The sequence below is a fragment of the Lupinus angustifolius genome, chromosome LG19, assembly GCF_001865875.1.
Source record: "Lupinus angustifolius cultivar Tanjil chromosome LG19, LupAngTanjil_v1.0, whole genome shotgun sequence".
NCBI lineage: Eukaryota > Viridiplantae > Streptophyta > Magnoliopsida > Fabales > Fabaceae > Lupinus > Lupinus angustifolius.
In genome coordinates, this window is record NC_032027.1 from 16,461,562 (window position 1) to 16,485,418 (window position 23,857).

Here is a 23,857-nt window from a genome sequence, read left to right on the forward strand (position 1 = left end):
CCATTGCATAGGGTGGTTTGAGTATTACTCGATTATTATTGTCGCGCCCGATTTTCGGTTGCACGAACTTATTAGAGTTGCCACTACATTTTTTTTCAGTCAAAAAATGTAGAAAAATCTTTCGGTCCAATCACATTGGGCCTTGGACTTTGATATTCAGGTTCGGGAGTCGATTACACACTAGAGAAGGTATTAACACCCTAGTTGCCCGTTTGAACGGTACCCTGTTATATTGCATGGATTATTAATTGTGTTATTATTATTTTATTTAATTGTGTGATTAATTAATTATTTATTATGAAGAAAAAAATTGTTTTTATTATTGTGCCTGACAAGAATGACCCTGGTCCTACGTATCCCTATTAAGGGAATCAAGGCTTACGTAGTTCTTTAGGTATAAAAAATTTATTTGGTTGGGTTAATTTTATTTATTAAAAATAGTAAAGTTTAAATTCTTTCTTTTTGAAAAAAAGACATGAGCGAAGCATAGCCCTTACGTCCAATACCGCATCTCATGTTAAAACTTGGTTAAGAAATTCGAATTTTTGTTTTTTATTTAAAAAATAAAATCATAAGGAAGTGAAGTGTAGCCCTTACGTCCGACACCGCATCATACCTTACAATTTGAGTTAAATATTATTTCATTTTTTGCTGACTCATGGATGCTTGTTGTTTTTGTTTTTTTTAAATGTTTTAAATTGATATATAATGAGAAACTAATTAATTACATATTTTGCTTCAAACCTAAATATTTATTAAAAAAAATGTTGTAGTATGTATACAAAGAGTAAATTGTTTATGCATTTACATTTTTAATGTAATTATAACTATATGTTACAATCGTGATAATTATTATTACTAATGCAATTATTGATAACAAAATAAAACAACTATACAAGAAAGTAATGAAAATTACATACCTCTCATAGCGAATCCAACAACAATGAAATGCTGTAACACGAAAAAGGTGCAAAAAAGGCTAACCAATGCAAACAGACATATAGTGGAAGTGGAGACTTTGTGTACCACAGACTCAGAGACATCGCTTTGGACATGTATATGAAGCTTCTCTATAATGTATACTAATGCAATTATAATTCCTCTTGAGTTTCTTTGTATTTTTTCTCATTTTTTTTTTTTTGGGCGGTGTTCTTGTGTATGAGAGATCTTGAATTATTGTGGATTTCTTGGTCTTTTGTTGGATGAATATGTGTGAAAGATAATGTCTAGAGAAGAGGGAAAGGATTGAAAAGCGAATTGTTTTTGATTGAGAGGATTTTTGTGATGTAGTAGATTATACCTTTTGGATGGTTCTGGTTATCTTTTGGTGGAGGATTCTTGGGAATAGGTGATGAATGAAATATTCTTTTAGATGAAATTTGATGGAGGAGTGTTTTAGATGAATGATTTTTTAGAGGATGGTGATTTGTTTCCAGCCTTATGATTTCATGTCTCATATGCCTATTTAAAGTTGAATTTTGACACATGTTTGAAAATCAAATCAAATCCCCTATTAACTTCAAAGAGAAAGTTAAGGAGATTTTGATTTTTGCTTTTAATTAAAATTCAAAAATTTGATTTATGCCACTATGATGTTTAAAATTCAAATTTAATAAAAGTCATAAATTCAAATTTGAATCATTTTTATTTTTGAACACATAAAAATGTTATTTTTTATATAAACCCAAAATGTTTATCTTATTGTTATTTTTTTTTGAAAAAAATGTATTTTGGGCTGGACAAAATTGGGTATTCACAATTATTTATAAATCATTTATACTTAATTATAAAACAAAAAGTTTTTTGTACTGTGTGCACATGCACTGTTTTAAGAATAAAAGGTAAACCAATTTTCACCCTCTCATAATAAATAAATAATAATAATAATAATATTTTTATAAAATTATGGAATAAAGAAAAGAAGGATATTTATTAGTTTGATATTCTTATATATGTTTTTCTAGATCCGTGTTCATCAACGTATACAACAACAAAAACTAAGCATTTGCCTCATGTAGTAGTATCAACAATATTGATTATTGAACAATGTCATAATCTTATATTATATTTATTGATATTTAAATCCTTTCTAATTATTTATCATAAGATTTTTTGGTCCTAAGATGTCTCCCAACCTTCATTTTATATACTCTTCATGTCAAAACTTCAAACTATTTCTTCCATACATTATCCAAACTAGATAAGGTTCAATTTTAGGTACATTCTTTCCTACATATGTCGCCATACCCATACTTTGAAATCAAACATAATGAATCATTTGGAATTTAAAATTATATATTTAACTCCAATAATAATTAAGATAAAATTCTTAATCCGTTTTGACTAAAGAGAATGAACAAATAATCCAACTAATCCTTATTGGGGTTGATGTTGATACTTCAATTATATATTTATTCACACTAAAAAACTAGTCTCCTTCTCTCTTTCTTTTATACGTCAATAATGCCAAAAAAATTAAAGATTGGCAATATGATTAGAGTTCGCACTATTTGAAGTATGACGGAACCAATAGGGAGAAAAGTAATCGTGACATGTCTCACTTTTTATATTCTATTGTGTTTCAGTCAAATTAAAAGTTAACATCTAATTAAAAAGAAAAATAAGAAATAAAAAATAATATTTTTATGTTAATTAGTGAGATTTAATTAGTTGGGAGACAAAAAAATTAGGATAGAGGATCCAGGATGGGAGAAGAGTACCCTAAGCTAAGGTATAACCATGCATGCATGGATATATTAGTACATCGCTAGGAAACCAAATCTGTTCTACTATTATAAAAGAAAGATCATGTTGTTTTTTAGGAGTTTAATATGGCATTTAATAATCCGTTTGTGGATTATATGTCGGGAACATAGGTATGTCGTTCAAACCAACGTCCCAAATCTTGTTTCATTTTAATGAAAATATATTATGATAATAAAAAAGTTAAATATTCATCATATTTTTTATGTTTTTATTTTATTGTTATTGATCCGGAATAAGATTTGAAAAATATTTGGAACAACATATTTTACTTCTGGTAAACTACTACTTGCTAAGACTAGGCTAATTTGCTAAAGCTTTATTTGGGAGTGTGATTTTAGAGAGAAAGAGTAAATAAGTGATGAATTTAGAAAGTTCCCTCTTTTGAGAGTTGGATGAATGAGAGTGAAAGGTTATGCATGGTTTCTCAAAACCTCCAAAATCTCTCATGTGCCTATGATTATAGTTCTAAGTTTTGGGTTTTTTAGAAACAAAATGTAAAAATACCTAAATATTTTGGTAAAATTATATAATTATATATTATTGTTCATCTCTCATTATTAATTACATTTTTAAATGAAAAATAAAAAAACATTCTAACATTATCATTATTTTACTATCTCATCTTAATTTAATACTCCCAAATAAATTAGACAATTACTTTCCTTTCTCGTTCTCTTCCTTTCTATTCCTAACCATTTGGTCTTTCTTCTTATTTTTCTCTCATAACTCTCAAACATAATGTTAATGATAGAAGGAGTTTGAGAATTTCTTTACTTCAAGAAAATGCGATAAACTGAAGCCAACTCAGTCCAAAAATCGTAGGTTAATTTGGACCATTGAGTTGAATCATATATAGTTTGGTTTCCGGGTGTTTTTTTAATTGAAAAAATCATAGGCTAAACAAAAATGACAATATTGTTTTTTTATTTTGACCAAATGTAATTTAAGTTTTTTATACGTTTTTTTTTAAGGATGAAAAAAAGTATATTCTTTATTTTCAGGGGTTTGAATCGGAGCACTCAAACTTCAATTTTCACCCGTTAACCAACTAAGTTGAGCCGACTTTAATACGTAAAATTAATTCAAGTTAGTACGAGTAATAAGCAAGTGAACATGTACCAATTGCAATTACTTAATGTTTGTTTGCGAGTTAGGCTTTGAAGAAGAATGAAAGGAAAAAACTTAAATATTATCTCACAAATGGGCACCATTTAATATCTTCATTGTTGCTTCAACTAATTTTTATCAAGAAAAAAAGATATTTATTTAATTAAAGTATTAAGGGTAGAAGAATTATAAAGGTTAGAAAAAGGTATAAAAGTCGGACTACATAGAGATTTAAGAATAGAGAGGGGCTAAGCTTCACCTAGATTATTGTCTCATTCGAGGTAAAACATAGTAAATTTGTTATTCTTTCATTTGATCCAAATTCAAGATTTCACCTCCATGTTCTCGATTATGTGTTGGACAGACTCCTTATAATGATTAAAAACGACATTGTTTCTTACAAGCTAGATTAACTAGTTGAAAAAGTCAAACAATGCTCTACAATTTTCGACACTTTTTTGTTGAGAGGAAAAGCCATATGTATGGAGAAATATTATCTTATATCTTGGGAGAGGACAATATTAAAAATAAATCAATTGTAGATCATCTAACAAATAAGATATGTGAACTTGCAAGAAGAAAAAAGATGTTATGAAGTTTCTAGTTCTTTTTGCTTCAACTATTTTTTTTGAACCCTAGCTACTATAATCCTTGCCTCTTCTCCCATCTGCTTTCGGCTTCTGCACACATGCCTTAAGCATCTGGTTCAGCAATCATCCTCCATTGTGCAGCCGCACCATCCTCCTCTACCTTCGCCACAAGCAAATTAAATTTATTCTATTTAATCTATAGTTTCAAACCATATTTTGTCCTTTTTATTTTATTTTTAAAAATGAATTTCATGTGTGATTTATAGTTTTTTTAAATATTTTTTCCTCCTTTTTTCCTTCTTATTTTAATTAAATGGAAAGTACTCTCACACCTATGGCTGACAATGAACCGAATCAACTCGGTATTCGTTCGAAATTCGATTCGTTATTTAGCTCGATAAACTTGGTTCATGAACCAAATGAACTGAACTTAAGCTGGAAATTGAGCTCATTAAATAAACGAGCCGAACTTGAGTTGAATATAGTTCAACTCTTTAGGTTCATGAGTTGACTATATATATAAACTAATTTTTATTTTTATTATGATTCATACATTATTTTTTTATATTTATTTTTATTATATATATAAATAAGATTATATTTATATATAAAAAAACCTTTTGCAGTATTTTTAAAATTTTAATTAATTATTTGAGTTGTCCATATGAACCATTCAAAGTGAATCGAACAGTTCGCGAACTTTAACTGAGTCAAACTCGAGCTAAAAAAATAAATCGTATCAAACTCGAGTTGAGTTTCGAGCTGAACCAATCCTTATCGAACTAAACTGAGCTGAGGTCTGGTTCAACTTGGATCGGCTCTTTTCTGGCCCTACTCACACCCTCCACACACAAAAAAACACATTTGAATGTCTCTCCATGTCTTAACCCGTCTTGAAAATAAGCCAAAATAATAATAACATTGTAAACTCAATAAATCAACACATATCAACCTCATGTTGGTTTGATATGGATTATTTGACCTAAATGTTTAAGGATTTAATATATATATATATATATATTTTGATAGCGTAAGTGTTTTTTACACTGCCAGTAAATCATTCACCATTGATTTGTTAAATATTATTGACTCTTAAATAAAAGTATTACAAATCCATAGTGAATGATGTGCTGACAATGTAAAAACTTTATACTGTCAATGCATAAATTTTAAACTGAATGTTTAATATCCTAATCAACTTAACTTGATCAAGTTTATTCACCTATCTCATACGCACCCTAATATGAAGTGATCGATATGGTGGTAGTGGATATAATTATTAGCAAAAGCAGTAATCCAAAAATCAAAATAGAAATTTCATATTTATTTATTATATATTCTTACTTTGTATTTTGTAAAATTGTATGGTTTTCTATGCAAAGGTAACGTTAGTATAATAATTACTTCATTTTTTAGTCACGTGAATTTGAGTGTGAAGTGAGTAATTAAGAATATCTACCTGAGGTTCATCTTTGTTGCACCAAACATGTTAAACGTGAAACTCGCACTTATACTGTAAATTCTTTTGTACCTTAACCTTATTTTGATATTCACATATTGTCCTCATCTCTCACCTTCTCTACGTTTGTTTTAAATCGAATTTCATCAATTTTCTTTAATTATGAATAAAAGAGATGTTGTGATGCATTAAATGAATTGGATATGGCTTCAATTTAATGTTATGTTTCAAATGAAGAAGCCTTAATAAAGTTGAATTTAGCCTTTTTATATCTTCGGTTTTAATTGCTTTCTTTTTGGGCGTTTTGCTGTCAACATCTTGAATTTATAGCACTCTTTCAATATTGATTACAGGCACATGTTAAAAATATTTAAGAAAGTGATTTTTGTGTGATAAAAGAAAAAAATATAATTTCCCCAAAGGCATTAAATAAATAGTTTTTTATAAAATTTTAATTTTAAAGTATCCTTAATATCTATAAACAAATAGAAAAAATCATTTATATTAATGATACAAAACAGTATTTGTCACTTTTATGTGGGGGTTGTTTATGGGGTTAATGGGAAGAAATGTATTGTCCACTATGTCTGTAGATCTATGTGTCAAATTGAGGTGATTGACTAAACAAAATTAATTTAAATAAAAAAATAAAAGATTATAAATTTTGATCCATCATCATACTTTGACATACAAGGATAAAAAGTAAAAACAAATAAAAGAAAAGAAAAAACATTGAAATGTAATTATTATAAATAAATTAAATAATATTTTGAATCACATACTTTTTAGTACAACTCCAAGATTGATGGCTACATAATTAATAATTGAGTCCTAATATTATAGGATGACTTAGGTCACATAATAGTGAGAATCATAGAGCACACAACTAGGAGCATGCATGGAACATGGGTCGGTAACTTTTGTCACAAGTCATACACATTAGGACTATGATTATATTTTGCCCCAAAACCATGCACAAATGGAAAACAAATGAGCATGCTTAGAAAGGGAACGTGGAGTAAGATGGTTACTTAAATAAGGATAAAAGCAAGGATCATAGGTTTAACCGGTTAAACACTGAGTGGTGACCCATTTTGTCCTTCAATCACATAGGTACATGCCAGAAAGTAAGAGGGACCTATATACATTTTTATAGACCTACCCTCTACTAATGTGGCTGGGTTTTGGGTTCTTCACAATTGATGTTTGGTTTCTGATAAAAGACATGTTCCTTTTCATTACTTGGACTGGAACTAGGACTAGGTGTCCTATATACTATTGTCTATGCAATAATAAGTGGTGAATATATTTAAATATTTAACTTTTTTCTTTTCTATTCCTTTATTATTCTGAAAAGGGGAGGGTCTCTTACTAGTCACTACTCAAGAGGGTGATGATGATTTTACCAATAGTAAAGTGTGTAAGCATGGCTCCCAAAATGCCTATTGGGTTCACTTTCATTCCCCCTAGTTCATAGCTGCAACCTCATTTCGGGATTCTACAAAAATATTTAATGTTTTTTATTAGTCCATTCAAGTGACTTTACTACTGTATTTACCTAAGATCTATATATATTCCCTTTATTTCATGTCTTTTCTGGTTTAAGGTTTATATGCAGATTAAAAATTTATTGAAGATTTGTATTTTGATTTAAAAACCTTTATTCATTTAACATGACATATGAGGATCTAGTAGTTCTTTATATATACTATTAAACCTAGTCAAGTGATGGAGTACATCTGTTGTCTCGTTTTTTTGTACCACTTTATGTATCATCACCTCTAATTGGTTGAAAAAATTATTTAAGTTAAAATCACAATTATTTAATATTTTTCTGACCAATCATATCTCCTAGCACATAGAATGACACAAAAGAGTGAGACAACATATGTGAACCCTTAATTGATAGAGTATGAATAATGTCACTTTATCTTTTTTGGTATTATCAAGGATATCTCTCACATTTTTTGATAAACAATTAATTTATTTTAAGGTACATGAATACCCCTCCTAATAAATGTTACTCATATGAATCGAATCATTGTGACTTACATTATTAAACGAATACATTGTCGCTACTTCATATGCTCCATTATAAATGTTTTTTTTATAGAAAAAACTGTTTATATTTAAATATCATTCTCTAAATTGATGATATTATTAATTATACTCTTACCTTTATTATTTTTAAGATAGAAAATTAATAGTAAACTAAAGTAGACAGAAGAGTTGGGAAATATATATTAGGAAAACAATTTTAAAACAAAATTTAAGTGTTTTTCTTGATTCGTGTAAAATAACATAGGAGGATACTTATAAAGAATTCATGGTGAATGCATTATTTAATAAATAAATAAAAATATTTTACCTTAAAAAATATGTTATCATATTGAAAATTGCTGACTTAATTTTTTAAAGTTAAAACTCTTATTTTATTTTCCTTACTTAAGGAACTCGTATAATATTTTCCCATAAGTGAAAGTCCAATTATTAAAGGTAGTGGATATAGCACAACAACGAATACCACCACTACAACACTTAGAATGATTAGGACTCTCCACCCATATGAAGTATATTAAGTTTTATGTGCATGTTTTTACAAGTTAGGGAAATGAATGTATTTTTTTTCGGAAGGTGTTTCCCGGATACACATCTGTTGTCCTACACAGGATTGGTCTCGGGTATCTTGATTCCACATTTTGGCGGAGTTCATGATGATGCTATAAAACTAGAACGATATTTGGATTGCATTAGGATTAAATATACTGAGTTTTGGGTCAATGTTTCTAAATATGATCATTTAGTGGTGGCGCCTAGGGTTGTTCAACCTTCTTCATGTGGATACTGTTCATCCTAGTACTCATGCTTTTTAGTTGGTTCAACAGTTCGTTAATAAAGGGATTCAAATAGCGAATGTATCGAAATCTGGTTCTTCTTTCTGTTACGAATGGTGAGGTCTTTGAGATTTTAAGATTAAATTGATATGCATGAGGTTTTTAGGAAGTGGTTCTCTGATAGGAATATTAAACTAAACATAGTATAATGAGGTGAAAATATATATGAAAAGAATATTAAATTAAAGATAGTATTAGGACATCTGAAAGAATGATCACTTTTATGAAATAAGAAAATATCTATAAGACTTTCCTAGTTTTATAAGAGAGAACATTAGAGGAACAAACACCAAAAGAAAGATTCCAGGAAAATAAAGGTTTAAGAGTATCCTCTTCCATGGACAAATACTTTGTCCATAGGAATAAGGATTAATGGAGAGACAAGTAATTATTTTTATTTATATTTTTAATGGTAAAAATAAGATTTCATGATAAAGAAAATGATAAAAGTGTTATTATATATTAATTTTTATATGTTACTAGGTGATATTTGTCTCTCCATTAATGAAGATGATCCTTACTCTACCCATAAGTATGCTAGCACGATGATTATTTATATTTTCCAATAAATTAACAACTCTCTTAAAAATATTCTTCATCCATAAACCTCAACCCTTATTCACAAATAGAGAAAAATAAAAGATTTTAGAGTTTGTATATTTCTTAATTGTCAAACATTTAATTTTTATTCATTTTCCTCCCGAACTCAATTAACATACCAGCAATAAGATATTACTTTGTGTCTACAACTTGAATGACTAAATTAATTCCACCCTTATATGAATAAAAGATGAATTCATGTTTTAATAAAAGATGAATTCATGTTTTTTTGGGATTTGTTAATATATAAGAAAGGTTAAAATGAAATGCAATAAAATATTAGAACTTATTCAGTTAAATGCTTAGTACATTAAAAATGGTGAGAATAAACTGAACCAATTTGACATTCGATCCTTCAAAACTTACTTATTATTTAACTCGATAAAATTGATTCATAAACTAAACGAGTCGGTTTGAGTCACATATATTTCGACTCATTAGACTCATAAGATAGTTTGATTATATATGTGTATAAATATGTATATATATATATATATGTGTGTATTTGTATGTATATATATATATATGTATATGTATTGAGAATATTTAATTTTATATATATTAAATAAATAATTATTGTTCGAGCTGACAAGCTGAACCATTCAAGCTAATGAGTTGAACTACACAATTTACAAACTCTTCACGAATCAGCCAATTTCTGAACAATTCACGAACTTCAATCGAGATCAACTCAAGCTAGAAACATAGTTTATTACAAATTTGAGTCGAGTTTCGAACTGAACAAATTATTATCAAGTTGAACAGAGTTGAGTTTTGGTTCAACTCGGTTGGACTTTTTTCGACCCGAATTAAAAAGGTAATGAATTTTGTGTTTCAATATTTTATTTTTAGCTTTTTATCTTCAATGTTAGTGAATGGCATTTGAAAGCCCTTCTTGTATTGATCATAAATAATAAGATTAAATCAATGTCACTCTGTTCAAAACTAATGTGTTGTTAACTTTTAAAGATGGGGCCGGAGACCAAATCAATATCAACTTTTCTATATACATAATGAAATCACCTTTTAATTGTTGAAAACTAAAAGTAATGTTTACACTTGTATTTTTTTTCAAAATATGCTGTTTTTTTATTGGTGTTTGCTATTTTGCAAACTTCGTCCATTCAAATCTGATTTTTTTTTTTTAACTTTTCAAAGGTTAGAGCACATTAATCCGATTTGAACTCAAACACTTGTTATCCCGAATAACTGTAACAAATAAGCCACACTAAAGTAATGAATAGAAGTAAATTCTAGTTTTTCATAAAAGTATCATATAATTATATTTAAAAAATAAAAAGTATCATATAATTATATTTTTTATATTATTTGTAGTGTATATGTCTATTCATTAATAAAGAGAATCCGAGTAAATCGCAGCACATAATAATGTTTAAATAGAATCCTAAGCATTAATGGTAGTAATATAAAGTGGCAGTAGTTTTTTCCTTCTTACTTCCTCATTACAAAGTCACCATTATTGACATTAAAAACAAGCACTTTGTGTTGTCCATAGTCTTTTACTTGTGATGAAAAACCAAGTGTCATAAGTGTCTCACCAAAATGGTATAATATTTTAAGTGGAGTTCTGCTATTTGTGGATTCCAATAAGGAAGTGATGGTGTTATGTCAATTCGTGTCATCATCTCTCACCCTTTCATGGATTATTTTCTTATCATTTTTCCTCAGATAATGGGAGCATTCCTTGCTAGTTAAACACGTTGACAAATGTACACATGAGTTGTGTTCATGGTTCAGAATTTTAGACAAAGTTCTATATTATTAAGTGCTAGGTTTAAAATATTTCTTGTATAATTATTTTATTTATCATTCGAAAATAATAATTTGTAAATGAATGTAAAACAAAGTATCAAGCTCATGCACATAATTTTCTAAGTGGACCTTCTCTATCCTTTAATATTTGAAGTTACTCTTTTTCTTTGTCCTCTTCTTCTTATCGAAAGGTTTGGATAAAGATAAGAGATTCTATCATTTTTAATGTATCTTAGTAAAAGGGTATCCAATGTAAGAGGTTCATATAAATGTAAGAAACATTACATTTAAAATTAAAGAAGTTATTTTCGAGATTTTAGAGTAAAAAAATATCTTTGCACGAAGACAAAAGTTAAGGTAATGATTAAACCAACGTGTCATATTTAAAGCAACAAGCTTCAAAATTGTAAAGATTGGCCTCTAGACTTTATGACCTAGGTTATAAACTATAAAGATATACATTCATTAATTTACCGCATGCATAATTGGTTAGCCAATTTGTCATTACTTTTGGTCTAAGAAAACAGCTAATAATGGTGATAGGACCCTAATGACAAAGTCAAAACTTGGATAGCCGTTTCTAAAGCGAAAAGGGTGAAACTTAAAAAACACCACACAACTTTCTAAGTAGAAAACTCTGTCTTTCACTTGTCTATGTTGTTTTGGTTAATTGTCAATATTAACCACCAAAACCTGCCAAATATGAGTGGTAATAAGGTGGCCTCTATCATTAAGTTTCAACAGAATTTTGATCAAAAAAAATTAAAGCGCAAGCAAAATTTCCCACAGCAATGATAACTACATGTAGGGCATGATGGAGATATGTTTTTTCTAGTCTGTATCCCTATTTGTGTTTTGGTCTAATTAAAATGCATCATTTAATTAAATAGAAAATTACACGAAATAAAATTATATTATTTGGTATATATTTATTAGACAGAGACATGACCAGACAGGGTTTTTGGGAACATAAAATTTCTATTTGTTAGGTATGATTGTTACAGATTATTACTTTGTCCGTTTAGTATCTTTTAAAGTTGAAAGAAAATTTATTTAGTTATTAAAAGAAGTACAACTTTTATAAAATTTGAATAAAATAATTTCATCTGATCCATATTAAAAATTAAATTACAAGGAAATTGGTAAATAGATGATGAAAATGGAAAATAATATATAAAGATTTAGTTGGGAAGTAAAATATATATGAAAATATCAAAAGATTTGGAACTATACAAAAAGTAAAACATCAACAACAACAAAAATGTAATGCGGTACTTTATAATTTTGAGGTAAGCCAACATACCATAATGAAAAATAGGGAATACTTACTAATAAGAGGGAGGAGAATCTTATCAATAAATGATTGAGATGAATAAATGATTGTGAATCTACATGCTTTGAACTAATGTAAATAATCTTGGTAGTGAGACAAAAGTATCCAATAAAAGTCAAGGTGGAAAATGAATGTTATATATTATAAAGTCCATATGTAAATAAAATCCGGAAAATAGAAAAAGTAGAAGGTAACTAAATAAAAAAGCAACCAAGAAAACGATGAGCAAAATGAGAGATGCAGTTTATGATGAGTTATTCGAATTTGTATGTGCCAATAGAGGGGAAAGAAACGTTAAGTTTACAATGGATAGGGAAAAAGACACGAGAGATTTGGGCAAAGTGAAATGCATTAAAGATGAAGATTAAAGTCTTAGTGAAAGACACAAATATTAAGGAAACATAAAAGAATTGGTATCATTAGATTTTCAATGGAGAATATGATTATTTGAACTCCCATATGCTGAATACTAAAGATGAGATCAAAATTATAAATTTTAACGTGGAAATGAACGTTGGAGGTGAATATGTTTTGAAAAGGATGAAAAATGACATAGTGGTTGAACCAAATAATATGCATATTGATACGTTCTATTTGCAAGTTGAATTTTGAAGAGAAAATAAATGGAAGACTTGTGAGTCATGAAATACACTTGTGAGATGACTTTCAAGCCTTCTATTTTCCTTCATTCGCTCCAAAATCAAACTCGCAAATAAACCATAAATGTTTTAGAAGAATAGAGCATTAATTGAGTCCCAAAGTTGTTTAATGAGATTATGAGGTCTAAAAAAATGTCAAAGGAGTGCATGAGAACCATTTTAATTCGTTTTTATAACAAGAGAGATACACTGAATTGTACAAATTAAGCTCACGAGTCATACTATGAAGCTATAGGAAATGATAAATGAGCAGAAGTTGATGCAAGAGACACATATTGTTAAATATCATTTTATGTTGTGGATGTCAACCTTGGTTATTATATACTCGTGATGATGATTAATAAATAGATATTGATTGTACAAAAGAACTACTTATTATTTACATTGGTATTTGATATGCTTACTTAACAAGTCGTTAAATTTAGATATGTTGAGCCAATCATACAACATGATAGGAAAACTGAAAGAGATGTAAATCATATGATTCAAGTGAGAATGATGAAATGATAATATTTTGAGACATTATATGTAATAGAAATGAGTCATTAAAGCTCAGGAGAAAATATTACCACTCAAGCTGAAGACTATAATACATTAAATTCAATGGTATAATGTAATTTTTGTTTGGATAACTCCTATTCTAGAACTACACCTTATTATATAAGATAACTCCAACCACACTTGATAAGATTAGTTTAGAGAAGTAATTTAATTAGTGATGTTATAATAGGTTGAAGTGCATTAGAGAGAGGGATAAGTGTGAGATTTGGTGAAGTAGAAGGGGACAAAATAGACATCCTCCCGGAAATAGAGGGAGACCGTACAGTCTTAAATATGTATATTTTTCAGTTGGTAATATATTATTATTGATTGGTCTTTAACCAACAAATAATACTAATAACAAAGTGATATGCTCCTACCACTGATACTACCCTACTCATACTTTTCTCTCTCTGTCTCTGTTTCTGTCTCTGTCTCTGTTTCTGCCACACATCTCAACCCCAACAGTCTCAGCATTACACCAGCAACTGCACCACTGCTGCTCCTGCCTCTCTCTGCAACATACACCCCAAAATATGTGTTTTTTATTTCCACATTTCAAAGGAAAAAACTTCATTACACTTTTTACTACCCATTTTTGTATTTATCAAAATCCATTTGTTTTTATATGGGACATTTATTTATCAACAATGTGTTGATATAATAATATAAGGTATTATTAGATTTTAGAATATGTAAAATAATAAAAAATTCTTATATTTAAAAATGATTAATTTTTATCTATAAGATATGGAAATATCTTTGGTGATAGTAAAAAAATATGGAAAGTTTATTTGAGTAGTTTAATTGGGAGGAATACACTTTTCAGCATTCATTTTTCTAAAAAGTTCATTTTGGTTCAACCAACCTTTTAATGTGGGTTTTTAATAATCTATATCGTTCTCGGAAGTTGATTTGATCAATAGATTTCTTAACATGATTTTTTCCTAAAAAGAGTTGTTTCGTGGTTTTAAATGTTTGAAAGATATTTTCTACATTTGTAAGAAAAACTATACTATGATTATATACTCAAAATAATGAAGTGTAATTTTAATAATTTAGCACTTTACAATTTGAAAGGTTTGGAAATTCTTTATATGAAATTTTTAACTTGAACTTTTCAAGAGTTGTTTATTCATTCAATCAAATTGTAACCATGAGGGGTTGTGCTACATGGCTCATATAGTTTAAGTAACATCCAAATATTATTTACATTTACAATTAACACATGATAAGTATGTTTTTTATTTATTTTTTAAATTAATTATGTTATTAATGATTATTACTCTATGTATAAATTTATTCAATATTTTGTTGATTCTAATAATCATTCCTTTATATTATGAAAAAATATATTACACTCAAAGCCTTAAAAAAATGCATATCATATTATCACAATTTGTCTCAAATTTATTATAAAAATAATATAATTAAATTCTTTTAATTTATAATGTGTATTTACTTTTATTTTGACCTCATAATTAATTTTAAACTCTCAATTTTGTTCAAATAATATACAAAATTCAGATGGTTAATTTTTTTAATAATTTTAGGACCAAATTTTATACTCATATTGGTCCTATAAAATGTAAAGACCAACCCTGGTTGTAATATAATCACACAAGATGGATGAAGGAGCTTCTTTTATAAATGCTATCTTAAACATTTCTAATAAAATTATTAAAACCTTCAAATTATACAACAAAATAGCTAAATTATTAAAATCACACTTAATTATTTTAGATATTCAATCTTGGTATTATTTTCCATAACAACCAAATTAAAAAACCAAAAATCACTTAAAAGACCATATGTCACAAAACAACTTTTTAAAAAATAAATCAATTTTTAAATAAATAACCGGAAAAGATAATCTGATGCATGCAACTCATATCTATTAAGGTTTAGGAATAGTATATATATAATCTTATCCATATAAGTGAAGATATTATTTTTATGATTTGTATTCGCATCCTCTTGATCATTAAGTAGTAATCTTCCCATTGTAGCTAAACTCGCTCTATTTTTGACTTCCCAACATTGTACAAACTAAAATAAAAAATCATGAACCTTGTACATGGGTTGAAAAAGTGACAAATAAAATAATGTGAGAAAATCTATATTGGCCAAACCAACTTATGAACGACCTAAAAATAAACTATTTTTGATAAATATAGAATGGACCAAAGAAAAAGTGCAATTAAGTTTTCTATATTGAAAAAAAAACCTATAATAAAGGAAAATTGATATAAACTATAAAAATCACAAATCTATAAAAAAGGAGAGATAAAAAAACACATTTTTATGAAAAAGGGAGATAAAAATCTAATTTTTAGAACACCCCATCTTAAATTGTAATGAAAGGGTGATTTGATGCTCCCCCATTTCACTCATAACTTCCTTCATTCACTCACCTCTCTGACTCTTCCCCCAAAATTAAAGTAAAAGAAATGAAGAACCCAAAAAAGAAACAAAGGGCAAATTTTTTTTAGCAGAGACAGTGATAGCTCAGTGGGAGAGAGAGAGAAAGTGAGTCTCTTTCTTTTTGGAGTATTGGGTCAGCTTTTTTTTATAGCAAATGCCAAAGTTACTCTAAAACAATATCATCACTGATACTCTTTGGAAAAAAAAATGCAGACATGAAACCATTTCTTCAAATCTTCACCTTTCTCTTCAAAACCCCTTTATCTACTTCAAACCCATTTGCCAAAACCACTTTCACTTTGTTCCCAACATGGGTTTGATTGATCTCAACACTACAGAAGATGATGAAACTTTATCATCTTCTTCTTTCTCTTCTCACTCTGGTATAAGCACTTGTGGTTCAGCTTTGCCTCCTTCTGTTCCTTCTTCTGTGTGTTTAGAGTTATGGCATGCTTGTGCTGGTCCTATGATCTCTCTTCCTAAGAAAGGAAGTGTTGTTGTTTATTTCCCACAAGGCCACTTTGAGAAACAAGTTCAGGATTTTCCAATCACTGCTTGTAACATCTCACCACATGTGTTCTGTCGTGTGCTTGATGTTAAGCTTCATGTAAGTGTTTCTTAACTTAACCAACGTTGTCTACTTGTCTCTAATTTGGTCGGGTTTGGAATTTCTCAAATTTGATACATGGGTTTTTCTTATCTTTCCTTTTTTATGGGAAAAATGATTCCTTTTTCCACTTAATCATTTTGTAAATGACCCCCTTTTTAATTTGCATCTGTGTACTGTAATGTGCTTTTAAATTTTATTCAGATTGGAAAATACCCTATGCTTCTTATCCTAGTGTCAAGGGAACTGTATAGTTTAGGTAGGTTGGTATTGGTTTGGAATTTGATTTGTTATGAGATGTTTGTGCTTTTTATGTGCAGGCAGAGGAAGGGAGTGATGAAGTGTATTGCCAGCTCTTGTTAATTCCTGAAAGTGAGGTGAGGCATTGTTTATGATGTGATCTTGCTTTGCTTTGGTTTGTGTTTGGAGAAAGCACTGAAAGATAAAGATATCTGAACTTATGTACTCATTGCCTAAGTCTTAGGGGTTAAGTAAAAATTGATTAAACAGACAAATTATATTGAAATTGATTTCTTAAGAAGAGTGTCATGTCTCTTGAAACCAAACTAGACAAGAACATAACATGCTATATAGCTGCATTCTGTCTGTGTCCATGTTTGTTAATAACACTTTCATCATGATCTTAACATAGAAAAATAGAAGTACAAAACATTTACCTATTAAGAATGAAAGGGAAAAGAAGGATACGTATTAAGTGGAGTGCTTTTATTAACTGATTTAATTTTTGCTTGAACTTGGTCATTTTGATTATAGCAAATGGAACAAAACTTGCGGGAAGGGGTTATTAATGTTGATGGTGAAGAGGAGGATGCTGAAGCTATAGTTAAGTCAACAACACCTCATATGTTCTGCAAGACTTTGACTGCTTCTGATACCAGCACTCATGGAGGATTTTCTGTTCCTCGTCGAGCAGCAGAAGATTGCTTCCCTCCCCTGGTAATTATGAATTATGATGTATTCCTTTCTCTTTTCAATTTGACCCCGTTACATGTTTCACTGATTAATTTTATATGATTTAACTTATTCATATATGCTGGAGTCGTTAAGTCTGAACTTATAAATGTTATTAAATGTGGTACCTTTTCCGATTTCAATTTTTTCTCGCTCTCATAATATCAAATTCCTGGAAGCAGTTTGAAATTAAATTCAACTGTTACTTCAGGATTACAGTCAACAAAGACCTTCACAAGAGCTTGTGGCAAAGGATCTGCATGGCCTAGAGTGGAGGTTTCGGCATATATACCGGGGTATGTCAGTTGTTACCATACCATTACACTACTGTTTGACAGCTTGAGGCATTTATTTTCATGTTGGTATGAACAGGGCAACCACGGAGGCATTTGCTCACAACCGGATGGAGTGCGTTTGTGAACAAGAAGAAGCTTACGTCTGGCGATGCCGTGTTATTTCTTAGGTATCATGACCCGAGTTCTCTCAAATATGAATTAGTTTTCCTAACTGTTACTCTTACATTTTTAATTTACATAGGGGTGAGGATGGAGAACTGAGATTAGGGATCCGTAGGGCCGCTCAACTGAAGAGTGGAACATTTGCAGTTCCCTCCAGTCAGCAATTGAATCCTAGCACTCTCATGGATGTTGTTAATGCTTTGTCCACACGATGTGCCTTTCGTGTTTGCTATAATCCAAGGTATTCTTGCTATTCACTTGTACTTTACTTTGAAGTCAGTGAAATATAATTTCAGTTTCTAATTACAAATATGGAGTGCCATATGTTTGTATCTATATAGCAATGATAGTTCAAAATGGTTGCTGTATTGATATCCGATACAATATGTATCCGATACTTCTCAAGTACCTGAAGACTATACCTTAAAATTGTTTCAATACATGTGTAATCTCTTTTTGATTAGACAAATCGTAGTATTTTTGCCTCTACATATTAAAAAAATAGTGAGGCCCAATGCACGAGGCTCCCTCTTAGTGGAGTCTGGGGAGGGTAAATGTACGCACCCTTACCCTAGCAATTAGAGAGGCTATTTCCAAGATTTAAACCCGTGACCTCCTGCTCAGTAAGCAACAACTTTACAGATGCGCCAAGCTCACCCTCTTGCCTCTACAAATTACAATGATCAAATTTTACATATGAAATATTGATTTCATAGAAATTTTGGATGTGCTTTATTTTAATATTATAAGGAGTTTATATGTTGAATGTTAGTTGTATATGTCCTATAATATTTAAAGTTTTCCATATTCTTGTGCATTCTGTCATATCTGTGTAAGTATCTACAATCGTGCTTCCTAGGCTTGTATATAATTGGGGTTATGATTCAAATGGAAGCTTCCCCGTCAAAAGCTTTGCCCATCATATATATATATATATATATATATATACATACATACACATACATATCGTGGAAATAGGCATTTCCCATTTCATTCAATCCTTTCTATTTTAAGATCCTTCTGTAGATATAGTTTTGTAGAATAATACAAAGCTTGATTAAAGCTCTTAGAACCTCCCTGGGATTTAATATAGCCTTCATAGCATGCCCAGTTGCTAAGCATGCTTTATAGGTTTTTGTAAGATTATAGTCAGATAGTCAAGCACTGAAGCTAATGTTTTGTTATTCCTTTCGGTCTATGCATTCAGATTATTTTTTAGTGGAAGCTCTCCTTTGTGAAGGTCAATTATTTCTAATTGTTTCACCGTAAGTTTACATGTTCATACCTTAGAGGCAATACAGTCACCATTGCTCATTCTCACTAGTGTTTTATTTACCAAAAGCACAGTAAATGGAATGTACTAATGCCTGGAATAATTGAGCCACTTTCCACTGTGAACAGATTCTTGACAACTATTAGCTTAAGTTAATGGATTGTGCTTAGAGTTTGATGTTTACAACTATTAGTTTAAGTTAATGGATTGTGCTTAGAATTTGATGTTTATGTGATGCAGCATGCTAGTTGTACTTAATGTTGAATTCACTCCCAGATATGCTGTTATTTATACTTACTGTCTTGAGTTCTCTATGCATGTTGTGTTTTTGTTTGCTTCCTTTCTTGCTGGTCATGGGTGTCTGATATATTTTACTTTTTTTGTAGGGTCAGCTCTTCAGAATTTATCATACCACTCCACAAATTCTCGAAGAGCCTTGATTGTTCTTATTCAGTTGGTATGAGGTTCAGGATGCGCTTTGAAACTGAAGATGCAGCAGAGCGAAGGTTTGTTGTCAATTGCCATGCTTCTCCTTGCTTCATACAGATAGCCTATCAAAACTGATCTTGGTCAAACTTCCATTGTGAAGATTCACAGGATTAATTGCTGGAATTAGTGATGTGGATCCTGTTCGATGGCCCGGATCAAAATGGAGATGCCTACTGGTATGTCTGCGTGCTGTTTCGATCATTCCATAATAGTTATTGCTTACAAGCTTAAGATCGTGTTTTGTGAAAGATGGCTGTCTCTACTATTTGTAACCTCTATTGTTTGATATATCTATCTTTGTGATGACTTATGATATAGACTCCATAATCATCATTCACAGTCAATGATTTTCTAGATTGTGTAATGATTCCACTGGCTACTGTTTTTCAAGGACATGAATGTTAATTTGATGCAAACCATGAACTTATACATGCAACGTATGCCCTGCTTAGCTTTTTGAATATTGAAAATTTGGCTTCTGTTTCATCCATAGTTGAATGTGTTTGTCAAAGTTAATCAGTTAATGCCGGTTGTCATTTATTTACTCCTCTTCTAACAGCTTCTACTAGCACAGTTTTAGTTACTCAGAATCCATCTTGGCATGCTTCAATATTTCTGATCAATGGTTTCCTCTTCTAAGATTGGTTACACATTTGAGTCGGAAATTTCTGCTTAAGTTACCAGTATGATATTATTTTGTTCATCAACTCTCACCTGTCAAACGTCAAAAGATTGATTTTATTTATTCATAATAGTTCCTTACCTATAGGGTGAGGGTATACCCTTGGTTATACCAAAAAAATAATGGTCATGAGTTCATATTCGCAATCCCCTATGTAATTACGACCACTTAAGCAATGCCATTCCTATATATAACACTGTTGATTCTTAATGGTATCCGGAAGTTATTTTTCATGTTTACAGGTAAGGTGGGATGACATGGAAACTGCTAGGCATAATAGGGTTTCCCCATGGGAAATTGAGCCATCTGGTTCTGCTTCTACTACCAATAACTTGATGGCTGCTAGTTTGAAGAGGAGCAGAATTGGATTGAGTTCAGAGAAACTAGAATTTCCAGTTCCGAGTAAGTCTTAGATTTCTTTTTTAAAGGTCTGAGTTTTTCTACCTTGTGCAATAATATTTATAAGGTGTTACTTCTGACAGATGGGATTGGAGCCTCAGACTTCGGGGAATCATCAAGATTCCGGAAGGTCTTGCAAGGTCAAGAAATGTCCGGTGTTAATACTCCCTTTGATGGCATAAATGCTCAGAGTTCCCGATTATCTGAGTTAGGGAGATGCTATCCTGGTTCAAACTGTTCTGGGTTTGCTGCAACAGGAAATAATCTCAGAATCCCACAAGTGAGTTCTGATTTTTCCTGCAATGGCATAGGCTTCGGTGGATCTTATGGATTCCAGAAGGTCTTGCAAGGTCAAGAAATACTTCCAAGCCAACCATATGGACGAGCCTTGTCTATGGACGAGGCTCGCGGAAATGGTCGCTTTGGACTCTTTGATGGTTATCATCATATGCTTAGCTCCAGAAATGGATGGTCTGCTCAGATGCATGATAACTCTTCACATTTGCATGCATCGGTTCAACCAGGGCAAGTGTCATCTCCATCGTCTGTGTTAATGTTCCAACAAGCAGTCAATCCAGTTTTAAACGCTGACTATAATAACAAACACAACCAAGCGGGTAATGTCCATTACCGCGGTTTATATGCTACTAAAGTGAAAGGTGGAGTTTCTGCAACTTCCCCATCTGTTGAGCCTATTTACTCCGGGCATGCTCAGGAAGCCACAAATTCTTTTGGTATGTTTAATCTGCGTAGTCAGTTGGGTGGGTCTCGGTCATATGAATCGGTGTCAGCACTTAGAAACAGTCAAGAGATGGCTTCCTCACGTAAAAGTAGCTGCAGACTCTTTGGGTTTTCGTTAACTGAAGACAGAAACCTCGCAAATAAAGAAGCTGATCCTTCTTCAGTCACTTGTCAATTGAATTCTGGACCTCCCTTTGCTAGATCTATTGAAGATGAGTTTCACCCTGGCCGTTCTCTCGGGAATAAGGCGGTTGGAAGTAACTGCACTAATGTAAGTTGTTATGATTAGTTGAATATTGACTAGAGATTAGTTAGATCGTCATAGAATATATAAACTCTACTTTGCACTCGCCCTATAAACAACAACAATAAGCCTTTATCTCACTAGGTGAAGTTGATTACATGGGTCGAATAAAGCCATAATGTTCTATCATAAATCATGTTCATTGACAAAACATTTTTCTCCCGTCAATATGATTCCAAATTTCTCTCCTTTTTTCCTATGGGCTCACTCATGTCTTCCAGCACAAGTGATCTTTATCCTGTCATAAACATGCAGTATATAGATTTTTAGCTTTTCATTGTTTCATGCTTGAATGTGATTCAATGTATTTTTCATATTATTTGCAGGGTGTGTTGCAGTATTAAGAATCATGATGTGTGCTTGCAGTATGACACATTGACACTGGCATGAAGTGGCTGAAGAAGTGTGCATACTTGCTCTAGTTAATGTGGTTGCTATAATATCTTAAGGATTTCAAGGAAGAAAAAAAATTGTTAACTTTCTGCAAAATTTGGATAATGTTATTTTAAGTTGGCTATGACCACATAAAGTGTTGTATTATTAATCTTATATGCATGTTGACCTATAAGTGATGCATACTCTGCAGGTACGTTATTGCTATGCAATAGTGAGATTACTCTAGCTTTTAATGTGACATCTATTGTTGATTATAAATCTTAGTTATTGGGATCTCTGGTTAATATTACTTGTTTGTCATGAACAAAAATTTGGTGTCCCAAATCATGTCTTAAATTGACGTTATTGGTTTGGGACAACAAATCGTTGTTTGTTTGTCATGTGTTTAAAATGCATCTATGAGGAGAAATCCTTAGATAGGCAAATTTTATTTTATTTTTATTAGATACTCTAAGTATGATTCATATTATGTAAAAGCACCCTTATAATTATTGTACTTTTATTATGATAACCACTAGTCCTACAAGTCTACAACTTAGCACATAACAAATAATTGGTTATCATATAATTAATAAATGCATTTCACAGCTACTGAATTTCACAGCTATTGAATTAAAAAATTTCAAAACTTATAAATGTTATTTTCTTCTTATATTCCAGCACTGATGAGAGAATTTCAATTGGTATAGTTTAGCTAAAATGGTTGAAGTGTATTCTCAAAGCTGAAATGATTGGTATTTAATGAAGCATGCAATAACTAATTTACTTTTGGTAAATTCTAGTAAGAAGAGATTCATTATAAATTTTTATCCTTCTAATTGAATGAAACTCATTGATCATGAAAAGCTACATTGACTGGCTGCACTTGAATCACATAAATTGAAGTACCCAACATCTCTAATTGCCTCTTATTATTATTGCTACCATAAATTGATAAGTGTGCGAATGCAATGGCATGCATAATTTGTAGTTGGGAGTTGGGAACCGGGTCCTGAAACTAATGTTGCATTTATATGGTTGTGCTCAATAATAATAATTCATATGGTCATATCATGCATTTTGAAGGAAGCTCAGAAACTACTCTGTTAAACCTATGAATCGAACTCTCGACCTTGAGAATTTCTTCACCGTTTTTTGTAAGGAACAAATCTCTTTCGTAATTTGTGGCTTTCCCTCCCATTAAATGCCGCTCTTATAAATTGGACATTATACTACTGGACTAACACTTTGTTGGCATGGGTGAAAAGACTCTCATCATATGGGACACTGGGCTCGTACTTATTGTGTGAAAGGCTCTCATTAACAACTTTTAGTGGTTTGGATGGCCCAAACTGCTTTTTCATCTCATGAGCTTTATATTGTTAAAGATTATTCTATTAATTGATTCTGCT

At 30.6% G+C, this 23,857-nt stretch overlaps 1 protein-coding gene across 1 annotated transcript; it reads left to right on the forward strand.

The window, feature by feature from the left end:
- Positions 16,098-22,724, forward strand: LOC109334541 (auxin response factor 3-like). Its single transcript, XM_019570368.1, has 11 exons — positions 16,098-16,752; positions 17,073-17,129; positions 17,527-17,709; positions 17,936-18,020; positions 18,097-18,187; positions 18,262-18,423; positions 19,842-19,961; positions 20,045-20,120; positions 20,869-21,028; positions 21,109-22,037; positions 22,397-22,724. The coding sequence occupies exons 1-11, from the start codon at positions 16,456-16,458 to the stop codon at positions 22,412-22,414; spliced, it is 2,178 nt and encodes a 725-aa protein (XP_019425913.1). The 5' UTR covers positions 16,098-16,455; the 3' UTR covers positions 22,415-22,724.

Coding starts and splice junctions, on each gene's coding strand:
- LOC109334541 (XM_019570368.1), top strand. CDS start 16,456: ATGGGTTTGATTGATCTCAACACTACAGAAGATGATGAAACTTTATCA. Junction 19,962..20,044: donor GAAGATGCAGCAGAGCGAAG/GTTTGTTGTCAA, acceptor TCCATTGTGAAG/ATTCACAGGATTAATTGCTG. Junction 20,121..20,868: donor CAAAATGGAGATGCCTACTG/GTATGTCTGCGT, acceptor TCATGTTTACAG/GTAAGGTGGGATGACATGGA.